Raw genomic sequence first — 12099 nt, forward strand, 5'->3', positions numbered from 1 at the left:
TGGTCTTGGTTCTGTCGCTGGACTTGGGGCCATAATAGCTGCAACGGTGAAGTTGCAGAACCCCACCCCAAACCTCATCTAAGGTCAGATCCAGTGTCGTTGAGTTGCACAGTTTTAGGCAGGCCCCTCAGCCGCTCTGATCTTGTTCTGCTGTGCACAACCAAGATTGTCTCCATCTGATGTGTTCATCAACGGTGTGATGTCAAATTCTGTTTCTAACGAGCTCATTGCTGTTGGTCCATGGGAAGACAGATAGAGTCATCTTACCATCAGGGCCTTGGGACAGCCTGGGACCTGCTTGTGAGTCACTTTTCTCAGTGTTGTGACAAAATGCCCAACAGAAACAACTTAGGAAAGCTTTGGGAGCATGACTTGATGATTCAGTCCATCACGGCATCGAGGGCATGAGGCGGCTGGTGACAGCGTCCACAACCAGGAAGCAGGCAGAAATGAGCAGGAGCCCAGGAGTCTCTGTCCTTTATACCCATTCCAGGACCGGCCCACCCTGGAGGTAGGGATACTGCCCACCTAGGGGATAGTTCCTCCCAGGCCAATTAACTGAGTCTAGAAACTACACCATACACATAACCAGAGGTGTGTTTCCATTGGCAATCAACATTGGCCGTTACAACCTGGACGTTAATTCCGTACTTTGTAACTCTGGTCTCTGGGTACCAGGCTCTCTTGGAGTACCTACCTCCTTTCCATGCTTTTCAGGGTGCTTTCTAATTAGGGGAGCCTGCACACTCTGCCTGTGAGCCCTTGATTCTCTGTGGAAGAGAGGGAAACCTTGGCTTGACTGTCATACTTGCTGAGGCTCCTGGATTAAAATCCCCTAAAGCACGGAACTGATACCAGCTCTGTACCATGGTGGGAGGAGGGAGCTGTTGAAGGAAGGAGAGCAGTGACCAAGAAAGTCTGTCATCAATCCCAGGCCAAAGCTGGTTTGTTCCTTCCTCTAAGTCCTTCCCAGGCCAGTTGAGGACCTCAGGCTGCCAACATGACTCTAATCTTAACCCTAACTCTAACTCAACCCTAACCCTAACCTTAGCTTAACCCTCACCCCCCCAACTCTAACCTTGACCCTTGGTTCCAAGAAGGAGTTTCCACAGCATCTGCCCCCTGCCTCAGTTTCCCATCTTTGTCAAGTCTTCATGGCTGTAGCCAAGGATGTGCCAGTCTGGCAGAGCTGTCTTTTTTCTCAGCCCTTTTACGGTCGCTCAGCAAATTCCTTCAGTTTTCTTCAAAGCACATCAGAACCTGCCATCGTACAGGCCTGAAACTCATTACTGCCACTGTGGCATTCCTGCTGCAGAGAAATGGGTAAATGGGACCTCTCGGGACACTCGTGTGTGTGTGTGTGTGTGTGTGTGTGTGTGTGTGTGAGAGAGAGAGAGAGAGAGAGAGAGAGATGCTGGGGTGGAGCTCACAGCCTTGCATATGTCACACTCTACACTGAGCTAAATCCCGTTCCAAGTTCTCCTTTTATTTTTGTTTTGAGGCAAGTCTCTCAGTCTCCCACATGAACTGAACTTTCGACCCTCCTGCCTCAGCCTCCAGAGTCGTTGAGATGACAGGAAGGCACCACCGCGCTTAGCTTCCCGCTCCCCTCCTCAATGTCGTGTGAATCTCTTTCCAAACAGAAAGCTGAAATCAGCATCTTTCCAAACGCTAAGAAGGCAGTGGTGAGGAAGCTGGAGGGTGTCTGGGGAGGGCACCTGAGAATCTGGCCACGTCTTACTTACCAGGCTCACTTCCACTGCCCCAGGCTGGCCCCTGGGAACTCTTCAGTTCTATCAGCCTGGACTCTGGCTTCTGTCCTTCAGATTGTCTGGTTTCAGGGCCAGCCCAAGGTCATCTTAGAGAAGATTCAAACTCCCTAGCCCAGTAGCTCTGCTTTCTACAGGCCCTTCCTGTCCCACTTTGGTATCTATGACCAAGTTCCACAAGCTGATGGCTCCCAAGTATCAGGGCTTAACTATTCCCAGGTAAAGGCGGAAGTCCTGTACCCAGTTGACACTGGCTGTGTGCCTTCCCTAGGCCCAGGAAGGTCCTGCCTGGCCTCTCCACTGCAGGCAGCTCTGGCATCTGGGCTGATGGGTAGCCTCTCCCTCACTTTTCACAAAGCCACTGGCCCCTGTCATGAAGCCTTGTCCTGCTTGGCCTTGTGTTTCTCAAGGGCTTAAACCTGCCAAGACCTTGGTCAGGCAAAATGCTTGCCTCAGGCCTGGAGGTGATCCGTGCCTCTAGCCTGTTAGCAGTGGTCACCCAATGTGTCTTCTTCCCTCCCCCACCAGGCTCTCATCCTCCTGGAATCCAGCTTTTCCCTCCAGGCCTTTATGTCTGCAGGGCCCTCCACCCATAGTGCAGGGGGTCTCAGGCTAGACCACATACATGGGTCTCTAGTGCAGGGGGTCTCAGGCTAGACCACATACATGGGGCTCATTCCTTACTGCCTCCTGGTCTCTCGTCTGGTGGCCTCTCCATTGTCATCAGGTGTCGGTAGCCATGCTTACCTCCTTGGCATACAACAGTTACACCTTGAAGCCTGGCAAACCAGGTGACCCACTCTGGCCAGTGCAGTGTGAGCCTGAGACTCCCTGCACTAGCCTGAGACTCCCTACACTAGCCTGAGACTCCCTACACTAGCCTGAGACCCCCTACACTAGCCCGAGACCCCCTGCAGTAGCCTGAGACTCCCTGCACTGCACTAGCCTGAGACCCCCTGCACTAGCCTGTGACTCTTTGCACTAGCCTGAGACCCCCTGCACTAGGCCTGTGACTCCTTGCACTAGCCCGTGACTCCCTGCACTAGCCTGAGACTCCTTGCACTGCACTAGCCTGAGACCCCCTGCACTAGCCTGTGACTCTTTGCACTAGCCTGAGACCCCCTGCACTAGGCCTGTGACTCCTTGCACTAGCCCGTGACTCCCTGCACTAGCCTGAGACTCCTTGCACTGCACTAGCCTGAGACCCCCTGCACTAGCCTGTGACTCTTTGCACTAGCCTGAGACCCCCTGCACTAGGCCTGTGACTCCTTGCACTAGCCCGTGACTCCATGCACTAGCCTGAGACTCCCTGCACTAGCCTGTGACTCCCTACACTAGCCTGTGACTCCTTGCATTAGCCCGTGACTCCCTGCACTAGCCTGAGACCCCCTGCACTAGCCTGAGACTCCCTGCACTAGCCTGTGACCCCATACTCTAGCCTGAGACTCTCTGCACTAGCCTGTGACCCCATGCACTAGCCTGAGACCCCCTGCATTAACCTGTGACCCCCTGCACTAACCTGAGACTCCCTGCACTAGCCTGCATTGCCCCACAGGTCTTGGCCTGGATCCCTATGCTTCTTAGTGTCTGGGTCACTATTGATGATTATGTGCTGTCTTCCAGGGGTCACCAGAGAACAGGGCACCCCTAAAATAGCTCCTGGAATTGTCCAGATAGTCCTTGTCAGATGAACAAATAGCCATGAATAGGTTGTCAGGCGAGGATGGAACTTCCCCCCCTACCCCTTCCCTGTCCCCACACCTCTGTAATGGACACCTCCTCTGCAGGGCAGAGCATCAACCCCAAGTTGGCGGGCCTGATTGGGCGGCACGGACCTCAGAACAAACAACCCTTCATGGTCGCGTTCTTCAAGGCCACGGAGGTTCATCTGCGGAGCATCCGGTCCACTGGGGGCAAGCAGCGCAGCCAGAACCGCTCCAAGACGCCCAAGAACCAAGAGGCACTGAGGATGGCCAGTGTGGCAGGTAGGCCAATTCAGGTCCGAGCAGTCAGACGGGACTGTATGTACAAATGCATTGTGGATAGTTTCAGACCAGATCAGCCTGTGAGCTGGGATGTGCCTGTCGAGGGTAGCTTCTCCAGGACTCTGGTGACCTCGAAGCAAGACAAGTCTAGGCACAAATCCAGCAAGCCTGATTGCAGAGCTCCAAGGGGACTCGGTCTTCCAGCTCTCGGCCTTGGGATTCTGAGGAAACACCCAAGGGAATTTGGGCTGTTGGGAACTAAAAAGTGAGACCACCAGGCCTTTGCTCCCCTTCCCACCCCTCCACTTCAGTACACCTTGCATCGTGCATGTCTTCTTGAGAGTCATTCAGTTTCTGAAGGGAGAAGGTGGCCCACTGTGGCTGTTGGACCTATTGTTTCTGGGGTGTCCCCCAGTGCCCAGGGGAGACTTCGGTGGATAGAGTTGGGTCAGAAATGTATATGAACACAGTCCTCTTCCACAGAGTCAGAATCTATTCTTAATTCAGAGGCTATGCCAATTTTATGGGCCAAATATCCCTTGGTATTCACCAAATACCCCTTTTCCTTGGTAGACATGGCCACTTCCAATCAGAGGTTTTTATTCCAATCTCAAGTGGTAAATCAGTCTTAACGACTTAGCACCTAATGACTCCGGACACGTTATACTTGTGTAGCATGACATTACATACTAACACACGCATTACAGAGTGGATAAGAAGCTGTTTGGGAAGAGGCAGTGCTGCTCAGCAAGGCTGTCCTCAAGCTGGAGATGCAGAGCCGACCCGGCTGCAAGGACAGTTTCTACAGGGACTAGATGAAGGGTCTCAGGTTGAGCCCAGGGCTGTTCAGAGCAGAACTGCTGAATGCAAACCTATAGGTGTTGGTTTGCAGAGGGCTGAGGGTGGCAGGCAGGGGCTGGGGCTGGCGTCCTTCCCTGTGGGCTACCTTGGGCAAGGTTCATGACTAGTGACCAGGACCACGTGCCAACATGTCTTGGCTGTTTCTTCGATCCTAGCCCAGGTGAGGAGATGTATGATGAATGGCTCGTGAGTCTGATGTTTCTGACATAAGCTATACTCCTAGATAGCACTGTTCATAGACACAAATAAATTACCTGGAGGTGGCACCTCTGGGGTGCTGACTGATGTTGCTGTTTTACTTATATAAATGAGATGCCGAGTCCATCTGCCTCAGCATTCAGACCCAACATGGAGCCACTCGGGGCCACTCGGGACAACACAGCTGATTTGTAAAACAGATTAACTGTGGTGAGGTACAGTCAAAAAGCTGCTGTTCTCAACAGTCACCCGAAGTCACCTGCCTGCTCTGCCACCTGAGTGCGGAGAGAGGCTTCCTAAGCTTTCTCTTCTACCAAGTAGGGCCTTTTATAGGCACCTCAAAGGGATCTGTTAGCCCCCACATTAAAAAAGAAATACTGAGTTCCTTCATATTTGGGGGCCTTGTTTATGCTGGGATTGGAATTCTGTGGTGAAAGCCTAGGTCTAGAAGCTGTTTGGGGCAGGGAGAAGTGATTATCACCTTCATCTGTATGCAGAGACAGGCCCAGGATTGAGGGTGGTGACTGGGTAACTCAGCTCATTCCAGCGTTGCAAAAAGAGTCCCCGTGGTGACCGAGCTGAGGCCCATGAGCAAGGCCAGGCTGATCCCATTGCTGAGGCCTGTGTGCCCTAAGGGTACAAAGTCCCGTGGTTTGGCTTTTCTGACATCTTTGAGACTGGTGACTATGACAAGAAGGTTGCTAGAGCCACAGGTGGGTGTGACGTTCTGGGAGTCTCATCTTCGAGTTTGAAATCCATCCCAAGCAGGAGTGGGAGTTTTCCGTTTCCAGGCTGTGTACTGTGTAGGTGTGAGGTCATGCTGGGAGCTCTGAGAAGGGTGGCTATAGCACAGGGTGAAGTATCTGAGACTTCCCAGAAGCCTGTGCAAACTCAGCTGGCAAGAAGCTCTGGCTTATCCCTCGCCAGCAAAGGTGACCTTGTCTTGTAGATCTACAGCATTTGCCTCCAGAGTGAGGAATGCAGAGGGCTTGACCCTACGGAGTCCCCCAGAATGCCCACCTTCATACCTCCAGGACAGGATCCTCCCTCGAATGACAGCTAGTCCCTCTGGCTCGGATTCTGCCTACTCCCATGAATTTCAACTCCCTACTCTCGTTTTAAGTTCTTCCAAACCCTGCCTGGAAGTTTAACATAAAAAAAAGTAAAAAAAAAAAAAAAGAAAACACCAGAACTGGGGCTCCACCCTGGCTTAGTGAGGCAGCCTGTGCGTGTGTGTAGGCGTGTGCCCAGTGCCTTTGAAGTGCTCACACCTCACATGATGGACCACACAAGTTGAATCCTCTCTTGCACGCACAGCATCCTTTATGTGTCCAGTTGGAGACACATGTCCCAGCATGCCTCTGCATGAAAGTCTCTTTCCTTTGGACCACCCCTGCCCCGGGGTTCCAGCCGCTACTGAGATGCAGGTGGATAACATGGGTCCCTTGTCCCCTTCAGTCCAACACACTGGTAGCTGACCCTTGGGTGTGGCAGCAAGTCCAAGCACCTATCCTAATTTGCTTACTACCTGGGCAAGACTTTTCAGAGGTAACTGTGAAGTGGCTGGTGGCTGGCACCTTCGGTTCACTGGCTCTCTGCTATCCTGGGTGGGGTGGGTAGAACAAGATTGGGGGCGGGGGACTAGATGTCTCCTTTATTCCCTTCCCTTGCTTTTCTGCTAAGAAGGACCTGAGAATGCTGGGGAATTCCAACCACCTTCTCCTGGGGCAGCCACAACCCCAGCTAGGACACGTAAGGGCCCATTCTCCCCCCCCCCCCCAGCATGCCCACAGCTAGCTTCCAACGTTAAACCAAAGATCTTCAACGGGATCTGCCCCTTCTTTGCACATGATAGAGTGACAGACATGGCTAATTGCCACAGCACCTTTTCTCATATCTCACTTTAGGATCTGCCCCCCCAGACTCAGAACTGGGAGCTGTGGGCAATCTGGCCCCAGCGATCCTACTCAGAGCTATACCTTGCTCAGACTCCTTTACCCTGGCCCCAGCGATCCTACTCAGAGCTATACCTTGCTCAGACTCCTTTACCCTGGCCCCAGTGATCCTACTCGGAGCTATACCTTGCTCAGACTCCTTCACCCTGGGTTGAGGATACAATCTACTTCCCTTTCTCTTTCCTTCCTGCCCCTACCCCATGGAGGAGGGAAATGTGACTGGTGGGGTGGATAGTGCTAGCTGCAGTCCATGGCTTTGCCATGGTGATGAACGGTATCTTAGATATCCACTCCATAGCTGTTCCAGGAGGTAGACCAGTTGTCCAGGTCTGTGGACTGTGCCCTGGCCCTTTGTGTTGAGACAGCCTGGCCTGTGCTATTTCTTCCTGAGCAGAGCTGTTGCAGGTGGAATTCCTATGCATCCTGAGAAGCAGACACTCCTAAGGGATGTGTGTCACTTGTCATTGGATACCCTGTGGCCTGTCAGTAGGCTCAGAGGGAGCAGTCATCACCTTTGGGTGGTTGTAGGGTGTGTGGGAATGAGAAATCGCCTGAGTGCTCAGGAACCTGGCCTACAGGGCTCTGTCGTGTAGACAGGGGCCCAGGCTTTACGGGCAAGGATGTGGAATGGTGGAGAAGGTGATAGAAAGCTGTAGGACGAGTCAGGCTGGGGAGGGCATCAATTAAGTACCAACTACCCGTGCAGCTGCAGAGTAGAGGAAGCTGTGCGTGAGGGACAGACAGATTCCCACAGTGTTTACAATGCAGCCTCCGGCCCAAATGCTACAAACCTGTGTCCTAGAAAACCAAGCACACTGTTCTTGCTTCTTAAAGAAACTCAACAGCTGCTGCGGGGGCGTGAGCTTTCCTCTGGTTTCTTCCCGGTGGTTTCCCAGCCTTGGTTCTGTACCTCCTGTACCTTCAGGTGCATGAGTGTCTTGGGGCTGACTTGGTGGGCCTACTCAGGCAGTGTCTGGAAGCAGGATAGTCTGAGCGGGACTGGGGGTGGGGGCCCTCTACTAAAGGGCAGAGGTGACCATGAAGGTCTCAAAGTGGCTTCTGAGCCATCGCTGTCCTTCAGCCCCTGAGTCCAGTGGCTGCTCCCCCACTGCAGACTCAAAGGGATTTGAATACGTATGTGCTTCTCTCTCCTCCCTTGGTTTTTTCTCTTTGTCCATGCAGAAAATAGCAGCAGTGACCAGAGGCAAGCCTGCAAGAAACACGAACTGTATGTCAGCTTCCGAGACCTCGGCTGGCAGGTAAGGATGGCTGAGCTACCACACATTGGGCCTTTCTCTGTCCCTGCCAGCCACAGGGATGTCTCCATGGGTGCAGTGTGTCACAGTTCATGTCTTTTCCCCATCGGGACTAGAGTTCTCTATGTCCCAGGTTGGCATCGAACTCACTGGATAGCCTGAGATGACCTTGTACCTCCCAAGCGCTAGGAATACAGGAGTGTGCCACCATGCCTAGTTTGTGTCATGCTGGAATGGAACCCGGAGTGCCCTGCATGCTAGGCAAGCACTTTCCCAGTTCTTGTCTTTGCTGGTGAGATGTCAGGTGCCAGGAGCCCTGGCCTGAAAGGGGTACTTGAGTTGAACATGTGAGGACATCCATGATGTCCCATGATACCCAAGGTGTGGTTGACTCTTGGTATCAGAACTTGAAGCACCACCCTTCTGAAGTATGCACTCATTCTTCATGGACACCCTAGTCCCAGCCCTTGGCCCGCTGCTTCTCACACACATGACTGTGTGTTTGAACCCAGCCCTGGAGGGCCAGCTTCCTCTGTCCTGTCTCCACCCTGTTAGGTGACTCAGATCGGGTGTTTGTTTCTAACCCAAGCAAGCAGACTATTGTGGTAGAGCAAGGGCTCTGCGCATACTGTTTATCCTGCATGCTGTGCCGGACACTATTGCAGCAGGAACTCTCGGCTTGCAATCCCTAGACGGTACCACTTTATGGGTTAGCATGACACAACACTTCCAGAGCTTAGAGAATATGCTCTCTGGATTACCCAAGCCACAGAGGGTCACAGCCTCTTGCTCAAGAAGGTGCATCAGGCATGAAGGTCTGGTTTAGACTCACAGGCATGTTCCTCCCGGTCTTGACAATGGGACAAAATGTTGTCATCCACAAAGTTCACGCTGAAGCCATACATTCAAAGAAGGTGCAAGCAAACAAACAATGAAATTACGACGTTTTTGTTGTTTACCTTATTATGTTGGGTTTCATTAGTAGTTGTCCTTACCCAGTGGGTGCAAGGTCTAGGCTGTGAGATGGACACGCCTGACAGCAAGCTGAGGCTTGCCACCCCTAGCAGGGACAGGGGTGGTTCTAGGTGTGGTCACCGACCCATGGCTCCCTCCCTGCTGCTATTGCACCTCTGGTCCAGGAGACGCAACACAAGGGCGGCCCCTCTAAGCCTTGATTTGTTTTTCTTTTCCTTCTGCTGGGCGCACAAAGTATCATGCTCACTTCCCTGGCCCTGAAGGAACCCCACAACTCAGAAGAGCATACCCTGGGCCTGAGGGAGGACTCCACACAGGGTGGGACACACAGGGATGGGACCCTGCCCTGGGCGCTCTGCAGGGCCGGGTTAGGACCTGGCCTCACTCTTGTCTCTTTGCAGGACTGGATCATCGCCCCTGAAGGCTATGCTGCCTACTACTGTGAGGGGGAGTGTGCCTTCCCTCTAAACTCCTACATGAACGCCACCAACCACGCCATCGTCCAGACACTGGTGGGTACCCCTGGGGGTGTGGCCTATGGGAGTGGCTTCTACTGCCTTTAACCAGAACCTGAGCAACTGTCTGTCCAAGTGTGTCATGACTCTTGTGGGTACCTGCTATATAAAAGGCTGAAAAAAAATACGTTTTAAGCATATAGTGGTATAAAGATGAATGTATATGCACACACATACACATATATATTTATATATCTTGGACCCTGTCACTGTGCCTTGCTGAGAATTGGGTCTCCTCCTGGTGGGGATTGTCCTCTTGAGTGTCAGCATGCCGTCCTGTGTTATGATAAAACTTGAGTGCTAGCTCCTGGCGCTCCCCCAGCCTCTAGCCCTCTCCTGTAATAGGCAGACTTCAGTTTGTGAGGGCCACAGGCCCCTTTCAGAGTTATGGCTTTCTTTCCCAGTTTTGACCTTGAACTTGAAGCTTAAGTGATTCGAGAGGCTTTGCTCTGTTGGTTGTCTTCCGTGTTCCAGAACAGCCCGGTGTTCCTGACCTTGGGCTTTACTGTCCAGGGGAGGAAATGGCCAACTGAGCAAATGAGAGAATTTCAGAGGGAGAATGTGTCCAAAAGGGAGGAGGGCAGGAGCCAGCCGCCGATTTCAGTCAACCCTCTGTGGGTCATTGGGAAGAGTCAAGTGATGAGACCATGCTAGCCTCTGATGCTGGGGGGCAAGGTGACCTTGCTCCATACAGTGGATGCTGCCTGAACTTCTCTCAGCAACTGAGCATTCATTCTGGTTTGAATTCTGGTGCCAAAGAGCTCACCACAGGACCCTCTTCCACGCAATTTTGTTTGTTATTCAAACTTAGGTTTATTCCACACCGTAAGTCCTGAATGGAACTTCTCGTTCATCAATGCCTTTCATTTGGTTCAAGCTTTACCCTGTGGCAGAGGAAGGGTTCCCTCCCTCCCTCCTCTCTCTTTTTCTCTCTCTTTTCCTCCTGTACTTGCTTTTATGGTTAAGAGGCTGCACCCCAGAGCCTCGTGCATGTTTGGCAAACTCTTCCCTGTCAAGCTGTATCCTTAGTGGTTAGGTTTCACTAAACTATGGCCTGATCTTGATCTCTCTGTGACCTTGTGGCCCTCTTACCTCAAACTCGGTTTTGAGTTTCTGGAATTACAGACCCGCACCCCAAACCTGGTTTTTTGAGAGTGTCTCCCTGTGTATGTGCTCTGGCCCTGGAACTCGTTCTGTAGACCAGGCTGACCTTAAACTCAAAGATCTACCTGCCTCTGCCTCCTAAGTGCTGGGATTAAAGGTGTGCACCACCACTGCCCTGCTAGTAAGGCATATCTTTAAAGACTGGTTTTCCAACATTTTCCTTCCCCTTAACTATAAACTTCAGAGCTGCATTTGGCATGGAGCCTGCTTCTAGGGACGGAATGAGCTGTTCGGACCTCGTGCTCTGCCAGTGTGACTTATCAGACCTCCTCTGAGCAGCCAGAAGGTGCTGGGTCCTGTGTTCAGGGCCTTTCTCTAGCATCCTTCACCACTGCCTTTCTTCCTGGCCCAGGGGCAGGGGCACAGCTGCTTCTGTTAGCATTTCACTTCAGGGTCCATGAAAGTGTCCACTGCTGGAGGGAGGAGGCCTCTGTGGTCATGTGGACCGGGGTAAATCCTTCTCTGGGGCATCCTAGTGAGATACTCACAGTGGAAATGAACCAATAGACCTAGGACTTTGTTATTCAAGAGGAGCAAGATAAGGAAGGTAGAGGTGTGTAAGGATTTGGTGCTGCCCATCAGGAGAGATGGAAGGAACCATCTCAGCCAACCGAGCTACTGAGATGTCTTTGTTTGCCATTCCTGGTTTGCTCAGAACCCAGAAGTTGCTCATTAATAGCCAATAGGGAGCTGTGGTTGTGACTCATCTGGTAGGCTGTTTTCCTAGCACACACAAACCCCTGGGGTTCAGTCTATAGGGCTGAATAAACTGGGTGTAATGGTTTAGGTCTGTCATTTCAACCCAGCATTCAGGAGGTGGAAGCTAGCGACATAGCAAGCAAGTTCTGGCATTTAAGAGTCCCTTTTTCAAAGAAACCAATGACACATGAGAAGAACTGAATCTCTGGCCTGTCTTAAGCACTGGGTTCACCTGATGATGTGGACTAGTTGGCTGGGCTGGGGTCAGCTTGGGTGAGTGATGGCCCTCTCCTTTCAGTTTGCTCCACTCCCCACTATTCCCTGCTGCCTGCTCCAGGTTGACTTTGCTTGCCAATGGCACTCACTTGGTACCTGCATGGCATCTGAGGTTTCCCTTGTCTGAACCCCTGTTCTGTAGGGTGCATGGGTACCTGAGCAAAACAGCCTTCCCTTTGTTATTGTTGTGATTCTGGGGATCGAACCCAGGACCTTGTGTGAGCTAGGCAAGCCCTCTGCCAATAAGCTACAACCCATCCCTTAAGATAGAGTGCCATTTGCATGGGCAGCAGTCAGGAAGGATACTCCACAGTCCTCAATTTGGAGCCCCAGCCACCTCTCCCACATCAGATGTGTGCAGGAAGCCAGGTTCCCTCGGCCGCTTAGTGGAGGCAAGTCCTGAGCTGAGTTGAGGCACGAGACAGGCTCCTGTGTCATATATGGTC

General features: G+C 52.3%; 1 protein-coding gene across 2 annotated transcripts in view; it reads left to right on the forward strand.

Moving 5' to 3' along the window:
• Positions 1-12099, forward strand: part of Bmp7 (bone morphogenetic protein 7) — a 128376-nt gene that overhangs the window by 63660 nt on the left and 52617 nt on the right. For both annotated transcript variants that reach the window (XM_085696952.2, XM_048441209.3), the window contains exons 4-6: positions 3557-3754; positions 7951-8027; positions 9401-9511. In XM_085696952.2, the coding sequence (XP_085553078.1) occupies positions 3557-3754; positions 7951-8027; positions 9401-9511 (386 nt within the window). The remainder of the gene's footprint in view (positions 1-3556; positions 3755-7950; positions 8028-9400; positions 9512-12099) is intronic.

This window comes from Myodes glareolus, chromosome 10, assembly GCF_982192425.1.
Source record: "Myodes glareolus chromosome 10, mMyoGla1.1, whole genome shotgun sequence".
In the NCBI taxonomy this organism is placed as follows: domain Eukaryota; kingdom Metazoa; phylum Chordata; class Mammalia; order Rodentia; family Cricetidae; genus Myodes; species Myodes glareolus.